This window comes from Amblyomma americanum, chromosome 10 (assembly GCF_052857255.1).
Source record: "Amblyomma americanum isolate KBUSLIRL-KWMA chromosome 10, ASM5285725v1, whole genome shotgun sequence".
Taxonomy (NCBI): Eukaryota; Metazoa; Arthropoda; class Arachnida; order Ixodida; family Ixodidae; genus Amblyomma; species Amblyomma americanum.
Window position 1 is genome coordinate 17,668,175 of NC_135506.1, and position 22,062 is coordinate 17,690,236.

At 45.3% G+C, this 22,062-nt stretch overlaps 1 protein-coding gene across 1 annotated transcript; it reads left to right on the top strand.

Annotated features, from left to right (window-relative positions):
• Positions 1-10,183: 10,183 nt before the first annotated feature.
• On the top strand, positions 10,184-18,555 carry LOC144107830 (putative serine carboxypeptidase CPVL). Its single transcript, XM_077641038.1, has 4 exons — positions 10,184-10,345; positions 13,738-13,915; positions 14,832-15,162; positions 17,502-18,555. Exons 1-4 carry the CDS (start codon positions 10,275-10,277, stop codon positions 18,341-18,343), a joined length of 1,422 nt encoding a protein of 473 aa, XP_077497164.1. The 5' UTR covers positions 10,184-10,274; the 3' UTR covers positions 18,344-18,555.
• The last annotated feature ends 3,507 nt before the right edge of the window (positions 18,556-22,062 follow it).

The following is a 22,062-nucleotide window of genomic DNA, read 5'->3' on the forward strand; positions in this document are numbered from 1 at the left end:
CTCGTAATTTTTTTAAGAGTCAATATTGTGCCGACCTCGTTACTTCTTTATTAAAATCGTTTTCATCATTTGGCTACAGAGATCATCTTCACAAGGAGGTTCTTCCAGTGCTTATAGTCCGTATATTTGTGTACATGCACCTTTGAGAAAAAGACGTTTCCAAACACACGACAGACCACTGCGCATTCAAACACCAAAGCGCCTTATGTTGTTTACTCTGATACAAAACACAAATGCTGTCCTAGTTCAATAATTTTTTCAAGCGCTGTTGTACTGGAAATCAGACAATGATCAAAACAAAGCGCCTTACGTGATTGAAACAATTTTATTTGCATATGTACATATGCCAAGGTTACCGGATACATTGACATTCACAAGTAGACATGACGCTAAGCATGTAATGCGAGCCAATTAAAGAGGTACCATAAGCAGCTTTGAGAAACTAATAGGAATTGCTAGTGAGCGATTTAAGACGGACTAGCATACCTATAAGGGATAGCGCCTTACATGCGCGGTAAAGAAGGCACATAAGACTCCTTACGTACTGTGAAGGCGAAAGCATTAATTATTGTGTCACCGTGAGCGTTCGACCTCGACGCAGGTTGCGTAACGAGAAATAAAACGAAGACGCGCCTCCGAACACTGATTCCAGAAACGCTGAATCTACAAAGGTCCGAGTAAAACACTCGGACACTCGGTTTCAATAACTGTCACTAGTTAGCCTCCAAGATGACTCAGAAACGTATGCTATATGGAAAGAGAAGCCGTATGACACCACCCGCAATGGTGTACGATAGACTGCTGCGTCAGAACTTTGATAGTAAATAGAGTTTTGAGGAAAGGGAAGGGCACAGTAACTGATGATGACTATGGATTTTTATGGCGCATGGGCAACTGTGGCCAAAGAGCGCCATGACACAAGGTATTTTGCATTTTCTCAAGTTGGGGTCAAAGACCCATTTCCCAAGCATTTCACCCTAAATAAGCCGAGCACCAGACCAGGGGAAAACTTGGACCCATTGTATCACCGGTGGGTACCCGGCGGCACAGGGGATCGAACCCCTTACCTCCCGCATGAGAGGCGGATGCTCAACCACTTGGCCACCGCTGCGGTCAAAGGCACAGTAACTGTCTCACATCTCGAGCTCGCGGTGGACAGCTGAACCACGCCTTAAGGGAAGAGGTAAAATCTGGCAACGCATACGATTTAAGGTGCATATGCAATCAGTTCGAACCCCTGTCGAAGCTAGCCTGGAACGTGACTAGCACATGTAAGCTATATGCAACGACGAATCGTAAGACACCACCCGGAGGGCAGTACGACAAACGGTTGCGTCACAATTTCGATACGAATGTAATCAGGAGAGGAAGAAATAACTTTAGTTCGCACCCGTCAAAAATGACGGGAGGGAAAGCTATAGCCTGACCCCCATTCATTCCCCTAACCTTCGGCCGGAATCCCTTGGGACTCGACGGCGGTCAGGGCGAGGCCGATGACTTTGCGTTGTTCTTCTGCTTCGTGATTGAGCAATAAGGTCTCCCAGGATTGTGCATTTCTATTCGGCTCGTTATAGGAAGGGCAGGTCCAGACCATGTGAACTACATCTGCAATGCTACTGCCGTGCGTACATCTAGGATTAGACATCTGGATGACTGGCGCCACATTGAGGTCAGCCGGTGGGGGTATATATAGACGAGCGAAATTTTTTATGATTGTCTGAAATGGCAGTACTCAGGCTGCTGAGTGCGCCCTACGGCCGCTTGATGATGTCATCGTATTTTTCTTTACATCGGTTGGATTTTCTACACCATCTGCGATTTCACACACTAACACATGCCGTCGGCTCTTCTCGTAATGGAGCTAGTAAGGCTTTCGCCTTTAAATATAACTGGATATTCATCAGGTCAGAACAAAGCCCGAGTGCTTTGTTTCTCAACAAAACTGGTAGATGTCGGCGCAGTCATACCCGGAAAACGCGTTCGGGAGACCTCACTGCGGTCAGCAGACCTGGCCAGGTAGAAGATGGCCGTCAGCCGAGCCGCATACGTCATGGATCAACACCACATGAACTTTTAGACCATGAGTGGGGCCGTGGCGAGACCCATGGGGCTTTCGGGCCTCGAATTCTCTCTGAAAACAAAGTTTCACCACTGCCACTAGTACCTCACGCATATGTCGTTGCGACTGAAGGAAGGATGAAAAGGAAAGTGCACGGGCTTGTCCGCTAGCTGGCTCGAGCTGAGACACAATCACTGTCACGTGCAGAACGAGCGCGATATCGTTGACATAAACGTTGGAAAGAACGGCCCCAGATTATTTACCTTTCATTACGTGGGCGCCAATTCCTTTATAAAAAACTGGACAGAAAATGTGTGAGAGTGAGATCACAGATTTCAGGGAAATTGTACCATGGCGGCGGTGGATCTCGCCTTCCAGTAATGCCAGGCAATGTGTTAGCACGCCGAGACTTTGGCACATCTCTTCAAAAAGCCAGATCAATGGCCTGGTACTTTGCGGTTTGTTGTTAAACAGTATTCTGGATGGGCACTTCGTGCCTATTTGGTGACAGATGTGTTTAGGTAGTAAACGTAATTTTTGGAATGTAGGAACACTTGATCATCGTTATTCTGTCTGTAAGTGATGGTTCGTTCGTTTTTACATACAGACTGTTAATGGGCGACATCCTGTATGCGCCAGTAGAAAGACGAAAACCTAAATAATGTACCGAAGGTCTCGCTGAGCCGTAAACTATACATGCATAATCTAAGGCAGAGCGTATTACAGAGCGATAAATTTGCAGAAGACATGTCCTATCGGAGCCCCAGTGTTTTCGGGAAAGTACTTTGAATGTGCTCAGGGATCGAGAAACTTTCTTTTTCAACGCATTAATGTGAGGCAAGAAAGTGATCTTTCTGTAAAATGGTATACCTAGAAATTTCTGTTCACTTTTCACGGGCAAGTCTATTTCGTTCAGGTGTAGAGTGGGATCTATCTATACGCCTCACTTAAGAGAGAAAAGAATGGCCACTGATTTCCGTTGAGAAAAACGGAAGCCATTTCTGTCTGTCCATGTTGCCAGTTTATTTAATGTTAGCTGTATTTGTCGTTGCATGTTGATGTGTTCGAGGATGTGCAAGCTATCTGGAGATCATCTACATAGAGAGAATACATAACGGACATATTAATTATTTTCCTGATAGAATTCATTTTTACAATAAAGAGTGTTGTGATCAAAATACATCTTTGAGGTACTCTATTTTCTTGAATAAAATTCCTTGAAAGGGTTGAGCCTAGGCGGACATGGAACGTACGGTTAGACGAAAAGTCTTTAAGGCAGTTCAACATCCTGCCGCGGATTCCCAGTTCATACAGGTCCTGAATAATCCCAAATTTCCACGTTGTGTCATATGCCTTCTCTAAATCGAAGAAGACAGCTATACAGCATTGTCTGTGTATAAAAACTTCACGGACAGTATTTTCAAAACGAACCTGGTGGTCGGCGGTGGAGGAAGCCTTTTTAAAACCACATTGATGCACATAGAGAAGCTCTCTGTCTTCTAACATAAATGTTAGTCTGATAGTCAATACACTTTCAAAGGATTTCGCTAGACAGCTAGTCAGAGCTATGGGCCTGCAGCTGCTAGTGAGTGTAGAGGGTTTTCCGGGATTTAATAATGGAACAATAATGGCCAACTTCCAGGCTTCGGGAAGTTTCCCCGATACCAAACCTTTGTTTAAAAAAATTTAGAAGTGCCTCCACAGCCAGTTCAGAGAGATGAGCTATCATTTGATAATGTATTTCGTATGTACCAGGCGCAGTTCCCTTACCGGCGGACAGTACTTTGATAATTTCTTGAACTCTAAGTAAATTATTAAAGGATTAATTTACTTAGATGAGATGAATTCGATACTGGAGAAAAATATTCACCGATTCATACCAGGGTCTGAGAGAAACAGAACTGTGAATGAGGAGTACCTGCGATTTAACTTTTTCACCATCTTCCACATTTGTTTTGATGTGGTTTAGCTGTTTATTGAGGACACGTAACCTTGACATGAAGTTTTTTCTGCATTACGGCGAATATATCGAGCTTTTGCTATGAACTTCTTGAACTTTATGAAGTTCTGCGTTGGGTACCTACGAAAAATTCTCCTGGCTTTGTTTTGTTTCTTTTTTGCTTCTCGGCATTCTTGTGTATACCAAGTTTTGTGATTCTGTTTTACTACTCCAGACGACCGAGGAATTGCTAGGCGTGGAGCGGTTAAAATACAGTTTGTGATAGCTTCATTCAGTTCGTCTATGCTGAGATCATCTGAAACTATTTTATCTAAGCAGGCCATTTCTCTAAAAAGTGCCCAGTCGGCTAAATGTAACTTCCAATGTCGTGGTTTCGCTCGAATTACTTGCGGTGGGATGTTAGGCTGATTAATACAGGGAGGTGACTGCTGCCGTGTGGGTTATCAATGACATCCCATTTAAAGTCACAAAAGAGAGAGGGTGAACTAAAAGAAAAATCTATGGAACTCATTTTTCCACTGCTCGGAGAACAGCATGTATCTTTGCCGGTGTTTAGGAGGCAAACATTATTACTTAGAATAAAATATTCTAAAATACGACCTCTTGCATCAGTGTGTATACTTCCCCAAAAAACGGAGTGGGCATAAAATCACCAACTAGCAGATATGGCTCAGACAGCTGTTTTAAAAGGGATTCTAAATCATGAAGTGCTACTGTTAGGTGTGGCTCAAGATATATGGTACATATTGTGATTGTTTTAAAATGAAGCATGGTGACTGCGACGGCTTCGTATTCGGTTTTAAGTTTGATCTCGCGGGTTGCTACACCAGTCTGGACGACAATAGCAACTCCTCCAGACAGTTTGCTTGCTTGCTCTCGGTCCCACCGAAAGACATTATACTTGTTTAAAACATTTTTTTTTTGTTTTGGACATAAGTTGATCTTCTGTAAGCATAAAAACACCGGGGACAGTGTGTTTAAAAGCTCTTTTATGTCACCGTAGTTATTAATTAGTCCCCGGCAGTTACACTGTATAAAGAACGTCATGTTTGATGAGTGTAGTTGAAAAAAAAACTTAGGATGACGGTTTTGAGGGTGCCAATACTGGGGTCTTCTCTTTTCTTTTTCGCTCAAGGAAGCTGTGCCTCTGCTGCAGCAGAGGCGAGTTCTGAGTTATGTCCATCGCCTCACTAGAGGCTCTGGACGTCCGCGGTCATTCCGCGGGTGTGCGGTTTGTGGACCTCTCCCGACTGGGGAAGCCTTGCGGGCGGCCGACTGAGGGGCCGGCGGGCCCTTTTTCAGAGGTGGCAGGGCAGACTTCGCTCCGTCTGCAGGGGACGAGGGTGGCCCTGCCTAGGCTTTGCCTGGGCAGTGGCCGAAGCCTGAGGGGAGTACGCGGGATGATCCCCTTCGCAGTTCGCGCACAGTTGTGCAGCGTTGCAGTCTACAGATTCATGATCATTTGACGAACATTTGGCACATGTTTGCCGGCCGCGACAGCTCTGTGAGCCATGGCTGAATCTTTGACATTTGAAGCATCTTCTGGGATTTGGAATGTATGGTCTTAAATTGATTTTAAGATATCATACTTATATGATTTCGGGAAATTGGCTGGAGGCAAATGTCAGGAGTATGTGTTTTGTGGGAAGTTCCTTGTCTTTTCAGATTTTGATGCGGTGTACATCAGTAACGCTCTGGTCTTTCAGAATCTCGAGCATTTCTTGTTCTGAGAGGTTGAGAAAGTCGTGTTCGGATATTACGTCTTTGACTGTGTTCAGTGATCGGTGGATAGTTACGGATACACCGATGTCTACAAAAGACACGCAGGTTGGGAGTTTTCAGTATTGTGCTTTGTCTCGGATTTGGAGAAGGAGGTCGCCGCTGGCTAGCTTCGTCACCTTGTAGCCAAGGCCCAGGACGTCAGTATAAGATTTGGAGACAATGAACGGAGACATTTTTCTCGCTGGTTGCTCTGCATCTTCACTATGTATGACATGATACCTAGGGAAATATTCTTTTGCTTTTGGGAAGCATTGGGTAGTTATATCTACGCTCCGCACTCTATTTAGAGCACGATCATTTTGTGCGGGAGGTGATGCCATAAAGTGTGCTGCATGTTCGATCACGATGCCAGCCGCCCACCATGGAGCCCAACGAGGGGACGGGACAGGAACTTGCAAGCAAGTCCTGCCCACGCCAGCTGTACACCTCAACTATTACCAAATATGACGGAACTCAGGGTAGTTGGTCACAAAAAGGTTAACCCTCGCTGCCAGGAAAAAAAAGTAATCTAAGAAGTGAATTGAAGACAGGAGAGCTGTAAGAAAGAGGATAGGAAAGTGAAAGATGGAGAGGAGGATAGTAAAAGGCGACTGCCGATTTCCTCCGGTCGGGTCAGGCCGGAGGTGCCGTCTACGGGAAGCTGGGGCCAAAGCGGCGTGTTGCCTCCGCCGAGAGGCCTTAAAGCTCCAAACACTCGGCATCGGCTCAACCACCAGGATCCCCTTTTCCGCGGACACGGCGATGCCCCGCACGGCTAAGAGCGGGTGCTCGGGTCCGTGGTGGTGCACTGTTCACCATCATACCCCTGCGGGGATGTCCCTGTGGATGCTCGGGAACCCGTGATGTCGCCGCTCACCAATGTCTGCACGCTGCAGACGCCTCCCCTCCCCCCCCCCTTAAGGGTTTATCGGCTTTCGCACCACCTAAAGTGGCCAGCAGGTATAAGGTCAATGTAGTTCTTTCTGCTCCTTGCAAGCTGTCGCGCGTTTTGCACCCTGAGCAAATTAAGAATGGTTAGCCAGTGCAAAAAGAATCGCCAAATCCGCGCCACTGAACGCACGGCTGACGTTGTGTACGTTGTGTCTCTAATCTGCGGTCAGGAATATATCGGCCAGACAGATCAGTGTTTTAATGAAAGAGTGAGGCAGCACAAGGTTGCTACAAAAAATGGTTATGGCAGCCACATGGCCACTGACTGCAAAAGCTGCAAGTACCGTCCAGGCTTTGAAAACACTAAATTCATTGCAAGGTCTAAAGACTGATTAGAGCGTGAAATAATCGAAGCTCATTACATCAAGCAGAGGGTCCATATCTGCATAAGCAAGCCACCTGTGTCGCTGTCAGAAGAAGAGATTAGTTTTCTTAGTGGGTCATTATCAGCGTTATAATCAATGCTTGGTCCTTTTGGCACGTGTACCTTTTTTAAGTCACTCCTTGTATTTGGCACGTGTGCCTTTGTTAAGTCACTCCTTGTATATGTCTTGTTTTTATCTTTGCCTGCTCGTGTGGTTACTACGTGGTTTTTTCCATGAATAAACTTAGTTGGAAGTTGGCGCCAGTCCTGTCTTGTGTGTGTTGCCTGCGTCTTTTAGCGCCAGTACGCTTTTTTCGTAAACCATGTCATGCTACAACCAACTAGCTCAAATCAAAGTCTCGCTGGGTCATCATCGTCATCCTGGCACTGCTTGCCCGACAACACGCTCTTCTGGCTCTGGAGCTTCGGCGTCCTCCGTCTGACGTGGTCATTGGCCGTGTGCATCTGGTCCGTCCCGCCCAACTGTGCCCCAGCCCTCGGGACCTGAATCGACATCGCCGCCCACCCCAGCCCCAACCCCCGCCCCGACCACAAGACACGACGAAATGATGACGCTGATGCGACCCGAACCCATGACCCAACTGACCCGAGATGCTGCGCACACATGAGGACACCACCCCACTGCCCATACCGTTCGGTGCGTCCAAGGGCCTCGTCCGTCGGCACCTGTCAACCTGCGACCCAGAAGCTTCGCCGACCAGGAATCATTCGCCCATCTCTTTCATCGTGGCGGCCAGCACCTCGTCACTTTCTTGTTACTATTGAACCATCCCCTGAAGCTTATCAGCATTTCGTGCGTCTCTTCGTCAACGATCGGGACGATCGCTCATGGCCCCGGATAGTGTGACGAAGACGGCGAAGCTGGCAGTGGCGCGGGACGGAACACTCGCCCTAGGCCAGCGGCCATTAAATCATATCTCTGCCATCGTTCATCGCGCCTCATTCTTATGCTGGCCGCCAAATAACAGTATTATTTATTTACTTTGGGTAATGACAAGAATAGCAACACAAACTGTAATCTCACTTTATGCCCACCTAGTCGCTTAAAACATACACGCAAAAACGGCTTTCACGTGATAAACCTAAGTTTAAACACTTTCGACATCAGTAGCTCCTTGTGTCATTTAAACTCCTGAATTGTGGATAAGAAAAATTTTTGAATTATTTTGGAGAACGGAATATCAAGCGTGGAAGCCATACAAAGAAATGTATGCTCCTAAACGTTATTTATCGGTATCTAATAGAACGCGTGCTCCTATCTACCGAGTACCGTCAAAGTATAGTTATGTCTCTCCTCTTCAGGAGCTCTCCAAAAACATACGATGACTAACATGCACTTGCAGCATTCTTAAACGGACTGGAAGCACAAGCTGACTTTGCCTGTGCCGATAGACTATCGCGTTCAAATTAGAGAGAGGCTAATCTCAGTGAAAACAGAGCTGTTATAAATTAGGCAGCTTAAAAAAAATTAAAAACAGGCATCGTCACCACCGGCTGTTTTCGAAAGAAGAGTGCGGTGACATTAAAGACCGTTTTTTAACACCCGAATCCCAGCGGCTACGCCAAACCGCTATTCGCTCAAAAATGTCGTTCAAAGCTCGTGACGTCATAGGTTTGAATGACGTGGCAGGAAAATATACTGTCTTTAAGTCCAATTTCTTTTCTTTTTGCAGTAAATACGTCTTCTGCTGCCCGACAAACATCACCAAAAAGAGCCATAAACTCGATTTCTAACCGGAGCAAAAATTAGATGGATTTGTCCAGAGTGTTTCTCCAAGCACTTAAAAGCACCTGAAACCATGCAACCACCGCACATAAGCACTCATTTGACAAAAAGCGGGCTCTAATTTTCCTCTCTGCTTCGAAAATTTTATAATTTTCTCCCCGAAGGACGTTTACTCAGCCCATCGCCAAAAATTTGAGGGGCAGCAAGCGATACCTAAATCATGTCTCGGAGCCTAAATCACTATATTAAATGTGTTTTAACAAAACCGAAGACACGAATTACTCTCCGGTTCTTAAGAGCGAGGAAGAAAAGCTATCGTCAGACCAAGGATGATTGCCGACTCTATTCAAATGACGCCAGTGGAGCCTTTATTTATCTCTTTTATAAATGCGAAAGCATTGTTTGGCTATGTCGGCGAGGTCGTATCGGCTAAAAATTTTCGGAAGCCGTTATGTCGTTCGCAGAACAGTCAGGATCAAACGAATCACTGTAATCCATAGAGGATGATGCGAGGGTGATGCGCGACAAAATTTAGTGTCCATAGGATGATTAGTTAATTAATTAAAACAGAAACAGTAAGAAAACCGTCAAAATAGCGTGGACGTCGATATAGTGCGTGGACGGGAAAACAATTGTATGCGGCAAAATAGCGGGAAAATAGGCAAAGGAATGGAAAAAAAAGTTTTAAACGGATTGAAATGTGTTTGATTAGTTTCATAGACATACAGTAATTAATTAATTAAAAGCAAAAGTCGTTGGACGGCGAAATAGGATGGACGGGGGATATAGTAGGTGGACGGAAAAGCAATGGGAGCCATATTTGAAAAACTAACATGTGCGATTGAGATGAAAGGGGGATTTAATTACAGTGACTGTGCGAACCTTCTAAAATACACCTGAGAGTAAAAAGAGGCGGAAAGAGAGGCGACGAGTTATCCTCAAAACACATGCTTTCGCATCCTTTCACTTAAGGAGACTTAAGTGCCCTGAATTTTTTTTTTCACTGACATGCGTTATTTCATTCATATGTGCTAACTAGGTCATTTTTTGCTGTATTGATGTTACCCGCTATGTAATGGCCGTGTACGTAAAGAAAAAAGACGTCACTACAACCAACTATTGTCACGCAGAACAAATCGGCCGACACCCCTGTGGACTGGCCCTTGCCTTCTTGTGCGCGAGCTGACTAGACGCCATCTGTGGAATCATACCTGTCTAGGACTCCCTTGGGTCCCTCGCAGACCCAATCAATCAAAGACAAAGCGGGGGCTCTAAATACAGCAGACCATCCGACGCGGTCCACGTTTCCAACAGCTGGTCCTGTCGTCTGGCCGTCTTTTGCGAGCGTTGAAGGGAACAACAACTGGTCTCAAGTTCGATTCGGATAAGAACTCGCGCGTAGAAGCTACCCCGTGTGCCCTCAGAAGGAACCATGTTTCGTATTCTTGTGAGCGTGGTCATTGCGGTTGTTTTGATTATTCGGACTGACGGCAGGAGAAAGGGGTAAGTATCGTTAAGACTTGCCTGGCTGAATCATGTCAAGTGTCTGGCATATCTTTAGGGCACATGTGACGTACTCGTTTTGGATAAACCTGCAACGGTGGAAGTGAATGCACTTTCTTTGGTTCGTTTTTCTTACGTGACGCTTTTATTTTGATTTTTATAATGTATTTTTGTGCACTTGTTTGTTTGTTTTTTATTTGCAACGTGCTGAGCAAGTTCCTCTGCTTTCGATAGTTAGGCCCGTATTTTATTAAGACCCTTTTATCTCATTCATTATTTTCCTTCAGTATCAAGAATGAGATAACATTGTATGAACCATTATCCAAATATCTGGTAGCTCATCAATCGCCGCAATTGAAGGCTGATTTCTTAAGGCTGTTTTGCCTCTTTCAGACCTCTAATGCCACCGTAAAAAAAAACTGTTGCACTAATCGATCTTTTTGCCAATTAGTCAGTCTCAGATACCAAAATATACAATTAATATTGCTGGCTTGCTATCAGCTCTGATGTCACAACCTTAAGCTACGAACGGTTTAACAGTATTAGCAGTATTAGTAACCGGGGTTCTTCGTGAAACGGCGATTCAAGACGTCTATAGTGCGCCAAATGCACCGGCAGAAGAATAAACGAATTGATCGGAAAGAATACAGCATCATCTACATCTTCTGTATCCTCCTCATTACAGCAGCAAATAACCAATTACTGATTACTAGGGGTGAGCAATTATTGATATTTTCGAATACGTGTCGCATACGAGTGTCAAGAAAAAAATCTCTTCAAATAAAGAATAGCAGATCAGTAAGAAAAAAATCAGGAAAAATAGATTGGCAACTGTCCTTTTTTTTTTCCAAGTAGTGCACTGACCTTACAACCGACATTTAACCAAATTAGACTTACTCAGCACCGTATACAAAAACAAAGTGCACAGAAATGTGTACTGCTATATTAGACAGCATAACAATACGCAACTTATAGTGTCATCAGAAGAAATTAGTGACAAAATGAAAACCATACTTCGCGCATGACTGACTTAAAAAATAACATAGTGGGTAAGGTAGAAAAACCCGCAATAATTTGTACATGAAGGGAGTAGAAGAAATGTCTGAATTATCCAAAGGTCGAGTTGTCAACCCCCCCCACCCCCCCCTGCCAAAAAAAAAAGTACGGCCGAGAATGCGAAAAAGCGCAACGTTTCGGAGTGCTGTAAGAACCACGCGAGTCCAAGCGAAGGGTACCCACACAGGTGTCTGAACGGCGAGACAGCTTCTAAAATGAAAAAAAAAAACAGCCAGTGACACGCCAGTCGGCGTCTAAAAGCGGTGCGCAGCTGGGCTAGAATGATAAAATGAATCGGCAATCGAGAACCGCCTTCGTCGCGGGCTGGCGGCGAAGCTGAGAAACCAAGATAAAGCGGCCAAGAGCCCTCCTATAGTCGTCACGCCATTCTTTCCGGTCACCTTTCGTTCCGGGAACGCCATGTGAAATTCCGCAAGTGTGCTTTTCCACATATCGTAGCTGATCAAAACGAGATGGTGAAGCTCAATAGTCTTGAAGACGACAGCACGAGTGCCGCGAATGTGGACGTAAAGTACGTAACGCATCATGGAAGGACAGAGCAGAAATCGTGCGGCTACATGTTGCGATTGTTCGATGCGGGTGATCGGCCATCTTGATTTCAATCAAGCATGGCATGTGGGAAAGCCTAGTAGCAGCGTTCGAATGTTGCCGATCAACGCAATAAACGACGAAGAAGAAAGACCTTGACCTGTTGTCCTGACACTTCGGACTTAATCTTCCGATAGTTTATCATATTCGAAATTTCGATTATTCACACACCCCTACTGATCACAGCGTCCCCTGCGCCCCTGTCTCGTTGTTTACCTCCTCTCTATGTCTACTTCTGTTAAGAGCGCATTAAAGTAGAGCATCTGCGGCTAGTTATTTGCTCTTGTAGCGAACGTATGACTGCCGTATGCACATCGCACAAGAGGATTCATTTCGGGCTCCTCCAGCCGTTTCCCAAAAAACATGTCATTCAACAAACGCGCCGCTGATAGTTCTCGTTTGTTCGGTGATCAGCGACTTCAAAGATTTAGTTATATTTATTAAGGCTGGCTGTACTTGTCCTCCACTTAACCATGATTAACGCACTTTGGTGCACGCGCTGTGCACTGTGCGAGGTAAATCACGAAATGCATGCTCAGTACAAAGGAGACATTATCAAGCGAAATTAAATCATATGCACTAATAAGCGATAAGAAATAAATGCCACTGGTGTTGACACTAAATAAACAAGAAAACCCGCTTTTCATATTTAGTAGTGAAGCGGGTAAAAACTGAAGTGGGGATATTCCGGAGTGATTATTCACACTGGAGGTCGCTTATGGAAATGTATTGGGTTTGTTTTGTTTTTTTGGCAAAGGGCCATTTATGAAAAAAGGAGTGCTTGGAACATTCTCCTGTTCCACTTTGTTTATTCCCCCTCTCCATGTACAAGGTAGCCAACCGGTCATAATGCCCGGTTACCCTCCTGGCATTCCTCTTTTCGCCTCTGTTGTAGCGAACGCTTCGATCGACGCGAAAAGACTGCAAACAAAAAGGACGCGGGGAAGTACGACACCCGCGTTGCATCATGCCCAGATATTCTGGACAAGCTCAATTTCCAACGCGTAGATGTTCATGAACGTAGTTTGTTGCAAATCGTAAGACCCCGCCATAACAATTAATATATGCGCACATACTCCCTCGGGAAGCTTGTAGTTATCTGCTATTTATTGTAAAAAACGTATTGCATTTGTTTTCTATGGGCAGCCTAAACTACTCGATGTGAGCTCAAAGCGAACTTTGAACCAAAGATTTTGCTACACATCGCAAAATCAGACTATTCCCACCAAAATATCCATTACAGAATCTGACAAAATTCCACCTTATCCAGAAAATCTGGACAGGCGTATCTTTCAACGGGAAATAGTTTGTGAACGCATTTTTTTCATATGTCGTAATATTTCGCTATAACAATCAATATATCCACACATCTTCCTTCGGCAGGTTTGAATTTTTTGCTATTCACATTTTTGCTGTCGTCACATTTTTTTCTGTCTATGGTAGTCTTGAATACTCGATCAGAAAGAAGGAAAAACATTTATACTTTCCTCCACACTGGAAGAACGAACCAATACCTTCAATATTTCTATGAAAGTACCCTACAATATTCCAATATTCAAAACTGATGTGCAGGAATCCTGGACTTGCTGGTGACTCACATTTTAAAGTTACGACCAAGAAAGCAGGACTTGGCCGGGCTTCGAAAAGAGCATGACTTGCATATCTTACCTAAGCATTCCAAGACATTGCACATCGCTGTAAACCCCTTTGTTCTTGCTACGCTACAGGAACTACAAGTCGCTCTACCTGACGCCATACATCGAAAAGGGGAAGATCCAGGAAGCACGGAACCTCAGCCGGGTAAAGCTGTTCGAGCACTACATCAAGGCCAAAACATACTCCGGTTACATCACCACTGACAAATGGAAGCGGAGCTACCTTTTCTTTCTCCACATTAGAGCTCTGGTACGTTCCGCCAGAAGTGAACATCGTCCCTGTATTGAGAATAAGCATGTTCTTCCTATCGCGAGCACCCCGCCACATCTTCGATTTCCGCAGTTCGTGGTTTCGTTATCTTGTTCACTGACGGCGTTCTAAAACGCACTGCCGTGGCCACCTCTGCCGTTTGAAAAGCATCTCCGCTTTTCTATAGAGATATCTGTACAAGGGGGGCTTGGGGTGCGTAGGGCAGCCGTCATTGTCGCCTCATCGCCCCAGAAATGCGCAAAAAGTGTGGAAATTTAAGAAACGCCTAGTCCGAAGCGCAGACACGTTGCAGGCCCGGATAACTTCGTGAGCTTCCGAGGTTGGGCTAACGCGAAAAATCTTCAATGCCGAATTCGGACCGCATGCTATGGTACCACCTTGCTGCAGCGGCGTGTAGATATTTGTTCAATCTTTCTTGCAGCAAATCATGGATAGTTGTTGATACGTGAACTGTAGGAGCAGAAGTGGTCATTAAGTATGAGTGCACCCGTCATAATAAATGTATGGCACCCAGCTTTGGACAGTACATTCAACATCTTTGTATGCAGGGCACGTTGCTTGAGTTTAAATGCTTCGCTGTGTAACTCTCACGCTTATAATTAGTCTACATATATATCTACTCTTGGCTGCGTCCACCAAGACAGCAATGAAATCAAGTTCATTCGCTAATATTCCATTCAATAAACTTTTCACTGCGGGTGAACGCCAAGAAACGCATCCACAATGCATTGCACCGAAAGAATCAAAAGAAAAGAATATACACACAAAAGCAACGGCATGTCCCCTGAATAATACGGGTACTCATATCCAGGCCACACCCGATATTCGTGAAGAAAGCACTGAGGATTCGCCTTAAAATTGCTAAGCATTGCACCGAATCTAATTTCAATTTCAGAAAAACCCGAAAACTAGGCCGCTTCTCCTCTGGCTTCAAGGAGGCCCCGGACTGTCCTCGCTGTTCGGAGAGTTCCTCGAGATCGGTCCTCTGGGCATCGACGCCAGGGGCAAGCTCTTCGTGAGGAACACAACGCTGCAGCAGCGCGTGAACGTGATCTACCTCGACCAGCCGGTGGGAGCAGGATTCAGCTTCACCAGGGGACTTTTAGGGTACGCGAGCAATCTTGACGACGTCGCGAACGGAGTGCTCGTATTCCTACAGCAGTTCCTCAAAATGTTCCCCGAGTACAAGAACAGAGAGTTCTACGTGGGAGGCGAGTCCTATGGCGGTAAGTTAGCAACCTACGTACAGATTTTGCCAACAATATACGGCCTAGCTAAATTTGCTTCTCCGCAACTAAATTTTCAAATTTGAGAGTAAACGTAGTTCTAGCACGACAAAAAATTGTACCGGCCGTCGGAGTACATCTAAGTTACATTATATTGTTACAGCGCATTGCTACATGAAGATAGCGGCTTAAGTACTGAAATGAGCACCTAGCGCACCAGCCCCCTAACGTGGTGGCAACAAAAAAAAAAAACAGGCAATTTCTGCGGATATCTTGTGCATCGCCAGAATTGCTTGTCTTTCTGTATCTTCAATTCAAGCAACGCTTTAGCGTCGGCGAGCTCAAAATTTCTCTTATTTGTTTGAGAAGAAAGGAAATACAAAATTGTATATCTTTTTTTTCTAATTACCTTTTCACAACGATTGCAATATCCCTAGGCTGTGATCACAGATAATGTTACCCCTGTTGTTTCTTCTGCCTTAAGTTCAGTTATTGCATTGAAAAAGGCTGCTTAGAATTCACGCAGCAAAGTAAAGCAAAAACCCTTCGAATGACGACTTCACATCGCTCGCAGTATAAACCTCTAAAAATGAAAAAAAAGTCCCCAGAGACGCAGCTGCCATATATGAAGAAACTGTGCCTAGAAATAACAATAAAACGCAGGCCTCAAAACTTTACTTTAACAAACTGTCATTAGTAGAGCTGTGTCTGAGGCGATACAGTAGGCTAACGTGAATTTAGAGATGCTTTCCTTTCCCTTACTTCAATAGTAAGAGCGTTCACTTAATAGAATTCTCTGCCGCTTGGATCATGACCTCTGAAATAAACTGGGAGAAAGCCGTCTAAAGGCGTAGGCTTAACCTATCATTCTCCTTCAGTGACAGTCGTAGAGCACCGCAGCCAGTAACGCATATTGAGGTTGAAGCTGATGTTTAATTTCATTCGGACAGCAGAACAGCTGTTAGGAAAGTTTACGAAAAGTAATGACATGTCTAAGCAACAACTTTTTGTATATTCAGATGCCTACTTCTTTATGTAGAAACTATTTTCTGTAGAATATATTTATAGTCAAATCAAATATATTGCATCAGAACTTGGCATGGCTAGTTGCTGCATTGTTAACTGACTGAAAACACAGTGCGAAAGAGCGTCGACAAGATGGATCACAGCGCCCACATGTAACAGCACCCTTCCTGTCTTGTGCGTTCTCTCTTGTCGACGCCGAGCAAAATTGTATATTTAGTCAAATATTTTATATTAGTCAAGTCTATATACTTAGTCAAGAAATCATACGGATTCTTGTAGTTTTAAAGGAGAGTTAGTGTGCCGTGTAGTTGGCTAAATACCAAAACTTATTTTCCGTTAAACAGAAGCATTATACGATGTCTGCCTCTTTACAGTCCTACGTGAAAAGTCGCCATAACGCGATGTTTCAGATTTCTAATCATTGGTTTAGGTTTAGTTTATTGGGGTTTAACGTTCCAAAGCGGCTCAGGCTATGAAGGGCGCCGTGGTGAGGGGCTCCGGAAATTTCGACCATCACCTGGGGTTCTTTAACGTGCACTGACATCGCACAGCACATGAGCCTCTCGAATTTCGCCTCCATCGAAATTCGACCACCGCGGCCGGGTTCGAATCCGCGTCTTTTGGGTCAGCAGCCGAGCGCCATAACCACTGAGCCACCGCTGCCGCCTCAGTTCTGATCACTATCGAAGCTTCAGCCGAAGCACGTCCCATGTGCGTCGGTAGCATGTTCTTTATATTAGAAAGCAACAACTAACAGACTTTACTATCAAAAATAAACAGATTACGGCGCTTAACTGTACACGAGTGACCACTTCACCCAAAGCCTCTCCTGCAGGGCGTCGAAATTTGATCAAGTCTTGAAGTCACACAGCTTAGACAGTATTTTGATGCATCACAACAAGAAAGTTTGGAGAATGATTTTCGGCCTGTCCTAAACGCTACTCACGCCGTCAAGTTACATATGCTGATTAAAAGGTATTTCTCCTTTCATCTCTCTTCAAACAATAGTAGAGACTGCACGGCGGGAATCAACACGGAATATCTGAATCTTTGGGCACACATGCCTTCTTCCATAATGAGCATTCTTAACAACAGGTCCAGTGTTATTTTCATCATCATCGTTCAGGTTAAGCTCAGTGCAGAGCAGATATCTCCACCCTAATCTCCAGTTAGCTCTATCCTGTGGTATCAGTAGCCTCCCTCTCCCCGAAAATTTCCCAATCTTAGCTCACCGCAACAACCTCTGCCATTTCCATCTCCTTGTATCTTCGCGTGTTAACTCCTAACTTTCGCTTCTCTGTTCATCCTCGCAGCTAGGTACACAGTGGCCGTATCGCACGCCATCCTCAGCGGTCAGGAGCCACGACCAGCGCTGAGGCTGCGAGGGGTCATCATGGGCGCAGGTTTCCTCGGCCAACTCATGAAGGTGGCTGACTCGTCCGAGTTCCTCTACGAGATGTCCATGATCACCAAAAGGGGACGCAAGAGCTTCGCGCAGAAGTTCGCCGAGATGAGACAGAAAGTGCGCAGCTTACTGGGAAAGCTGGCCGCGCTGCTTAAACTCAGGCGGACCATCTTCACCTCCGAGACCAACCCGACACTGTTTCAGAGGCTCACCGGCTACAACAACCAAGCGAGCGCCCTCTACTCGGAGAAACCCGAGAACATGGTCCGATACGAGCAATACGTGCAGACGGACGAGTTCAAGCGCGCCCTGCATGTGGGTAAGAGCGTCCAGTTCATGAAAGCCGAGAGCAAAGTGGCCACCAAACTGAAGGACGACTACCTAACCGACATCAGCGACAAGATTCAGGACCTGCTGCAGTCGTACAAGATCCTCTTCTACACGGGCCAGATGGACACGCTGTTCCCGTCCCGGAACTTGCAGGACTACTTCCGGTCTCTCAACTGGACGGGTGCAGATGAGTTCCGGGCCAAGGAGCCGACCCACTGGAAGGCCTATCCCACCTCACGGTACGTCTCCGGCATCGTGACCATGGTGGGCAACGTGACCGAAGTGGTGTTGCTCCGTGCGGGTCACTACGCTGCCGTGGACGAGCCGGACAACGCGAACAAAATGATGTTGAACTTTATCGAAGGCTCGGGGTCACGGTGGGAGGGTCAAGATGAAGAAACAGGCACTAAAAAGACGTAGCCGATCTAAGCAGTGTGCTCTGACGAAGCGCGAGAAAATCTTACTGATGCGTTGTAAAGAAATCTTGCACAAGCCCCTGTACAGTGCGCACATGTAATAAGCAAATGTCTGCACGTAGCTGTCCGTTGTTAGGCCGACCGCTTGCGACAATAAAAAACAAAGACTACTGGACGCGAAATCCGTTTACAGCAATAAAACTTTCTTTAGTGTTTTATTTCAGCCTATCGCTGCGTTCCTTCCTCTATAGATCCCATGTTGCTGTTTGCAAAGTTTATCTTTGATACCTCAACATGCAGAAGAAAGGTAAGGCGTTCTTTTGGACCCTAAGAAGGTGGCTACACGACGGTAGTCGCCAGCGCCATTTTCCTAATGTCGTGTACTGTTTAAAGCTACATGTCCCAGATTTCACCCTTTGTCTGGACAAGCACACTAAGCATAGTTTTTGTGCGCGAAGTTTCTATTATTGCTTCTTCAACTGCCAACATTCTGAGAAAGCTCCAACTGCCAACATTCTGAGAGGGCTAGGCGGTACGGAAGCGATGCGCCACACTCACCTGCGAGTCTTTCCCGCCTTCTTTGTGCAGCTCATCGGCCTGTGGTGCACTGACCTTCAGGCGCCTCCCGAAAAGCCATCGCAACTCTCATCGTCTCTCGTTGCAACCATCAGCCATGCTGGTATTCTCGCTCTGACACGCCTCCCTTGTGCATAATTGCTGCACTCCTCGGATGAACGCTGCCGCCACAAAACCAGCGCATCTCCTGACTGCACATCACTCCGTGCGCAAGTGCACACTTTTGCCCCGGATGAACCGCTCCGGCTAAGTGCACGTGGAACCCGTCTCGTGATCAAGCTATCACCCTTTCCGCACACCTACATAAAGAACCCCCTGCAATGCACCTTTCAGCCTTTCAGTGGGCTTGGCGGCACAGAAACGATGGGCCACACTCACATGCGAGTCTTTCCGGTCTTGTTTGTGCAGGTGAGCAATTGTCATTCCATATATGCAAAACGTTCCGGTAACCGCTTCTTATTCGTGCTGCCAAGCCCACGCCACGCATGCGATACCATCTATGAATGTTCTTGTGTCGTATTTCACTTGCTCCTGATGGCCAGTGAGAGAGAGATAAAACATTTATTATTTCATTGAAGTGCTCTACGAGTCAGGTAGGCGGACTCCTCAGTTCAGGACTCCGGTGGCTTGGGCGGATGCCTGGACCAGTCTGATGGTGCGACACTGGTCCTCCAGACCGTTGCTGGTCAGGGCTGCCTCCCACTGCTCGTATGATATCGTGTTCAATCATGGGCCGACTCAGCCATCTACATTATATCTGCTCAAAACCATCCAAGCCGTTCAGTCCGGGCAGTTAAGAGTTAAAATCTACCAAATCATCTCTGGCCGACCACGAAAACTCAATCAGTGAAGTAAACAACCGCCTTTCTAAAATCGAAGCAGATTGAGCTTCCTTCTCTTCAATAAAATCAAAAGTAGAAAATATCAAATCTACAACAGCCGAATCCAAGGCAGAGATTGCAACGTTGACTGCTCGCCTGGACGACGCTGAAAACCGAGCATGAAGAAATAACCTAGCGTTTCATGGTGTGGAAGATTGCAACAACGAATCATGGCAGGATACCGAAAAAATAATCACCGAGCCCTGCAGCCAGCACTTAGATGTATCTGTGGAGCCTCGTGGCATCGAACGCGCCCATCGTCTTGGCGCTTATTCTTCAGAAAAAAAGCAACCTATTATAGCTAAATTGGCTCACTGTAAAGACAAACAGCATGTGCTATCATTAAGCACCAAATTTAAAGATACTGGCTACAGCGTCTCCGAAGATTATTCCCCCAGCACTCGTCTTACGCGTAAACGCCTCTATAAAAACGGTAAACGTAATAAGCTCACCTTGAAAATGCGATATGATAGGCTGATATCCGGAAATAAGTCATATGTATTCGACACTGCCACTAACAAGTTAACTGTTGCCAAGCCCAAGCAATTACCTCGACACAATCGCACAGTAAAGCAGTCTCATCGCTTCCAGTTATCTTTCTTGTTTACAAACATCCGTAGTGTAATCCCAAAACGCGACTCATTATGTAACCTGGTTGAATCTTGTTCCGCTAATATAGTTTTATTATGCGAAACTTGGCTTACCTCTGCAATTAACGACACGGAGATATTTCCCTCTCTTCCTAATTTTGATATATTTCGAACGGACCGTATTGACGTGAGGGGTGGAGGAGTTCTTATTGCTACTGATCGCTTAATACTATGCTCTCGTGTGAACATTGCAACCACGTAAAAAATGGCATGACTTTGCTGTGATGCATCCTATCTGCGTGTTATATTTGGTATCTGTTATCGTCCACCAAAGTACAAATCTTCATTTAATGCTTCATTTCACGACGTCTTGAGCAGAATAACAACCCTCTATTCCATCACTCCAATTTTACTGTTTGGCGACTTCAACTTCCCATCTATCATATGGTCTGATCTTACATCCACGCTTTCGAAATCTAATTCTGCCAACGATTTTGTGCACACCTGTCCTACTTTCGGGCTGGATCAGTTAGTGGACCGTCCCACTCGAGTGACTGACCATTCTACTAATATCCTGGACCTTGTGCTGACGTCGCCACCTGATACCTTCTCACCCATCACTTATCTAGACGGTTTTAGCGATCACTTGGCCATTCATGCTACATTTTCTTGCCACTTACAAAATAGCATAAGGATAAAGAAAATGCTTACTCTTTATGAAAAAAGGTGATTAAGTGGGTTTCAACAGTGACCTCGCTGCTTTTTTTGACAAGTTTATATCTGGTTTTTCGCTCCGCTTTCTCGAAGCTAACTGGTTACTCTTCAAGTCCGAAATTCAACGCCTAATCAGCATATATATTCCGACTATCACCATAACAGAACGCCCTAGTTTCCCGTGCTATAACAAAACACTTAAAAGACTAGGCAACAAAAAGAAGTGATTATTTCGTGCAGCTAAAGCTATAGGCATGGCCCAGGCCTGGAATAAATATCGCACTGCTGCTACTAACTATGACACCAAGGTAGCCCGAACTAAGAATATCTTCTTCTGTACCACCTTACCTGACATGATGCATGATAATCCCAAGCGGTTCTGGAAAACAATAAGCCCCTCTAGTTCTAATGTAATTTCACTGACTGATACTTCTGGAGTTTTAATTTCCGAAACAGACGCTCCAAATATCCTAAACGACACATTTTTCTCAGTATTCACACAGGAACTTCTTGATAACACCCCTGAAGCCCCATACTTTCTCCATCCTGCTATGGAAAACATCATCTTAGAACCATGCGGCATTGTTAAAATCAGACAAACTAAATTATTCATCCGCAGGTGTTGACGCCATAAACGCCAAAGTTCTCAAAAACCCCCAAAGAACTTTGTCGCATCATCTTATCATTAATTTTTCTGCAGTCGCTTTTTCGTGTTCATTACCACGTGACTGGCGGATCGGGAAGGTCATTCTCGTCTTCAAGAAAGATAACCAATCTTATCAACTTCACTATAAGCCAATTTCATTAACCCGTGTTCGTTGTAAAATCATGGAGCACATGATATATTTGAATAGTGCCCAGTTCTTATCATAGAGTAACTTCCTTCACCCTAGCCAACTCGGCTTCCGTAAAGGTACGCTCCTGTGACACCAAACTTGTTTTCTTTCTTCATGATATACATG

What these genes read in the sequence shown, in the direction of transcription:
- LOC144107830 (XM_077641038.1), top strand. Translation starts at nt 10,275, where the DNA reads ATGTTTCGTATTCTTGTGAGCGTGGTCATTGCGGTTGTTTTGATTATT. An exon ending in ACTGACGGCAGGAGAAAGGG is followed by an intron (nt 10,346 to 13,737) that starts GTAAGTATCGTT and finishes GCTACGCTACAG; the next exon opens with GAACTACAAGTCGCTCTACC. An exon ending in GGGAGGCGAGTCCTATGGCG is followed by an intron (nt 15,163 to 17,501) that starts GTAAGTTAGCAA and finishes TCATCCTCGCAG; the next exon opens with CTAGGTACACAGTGGCCGTA.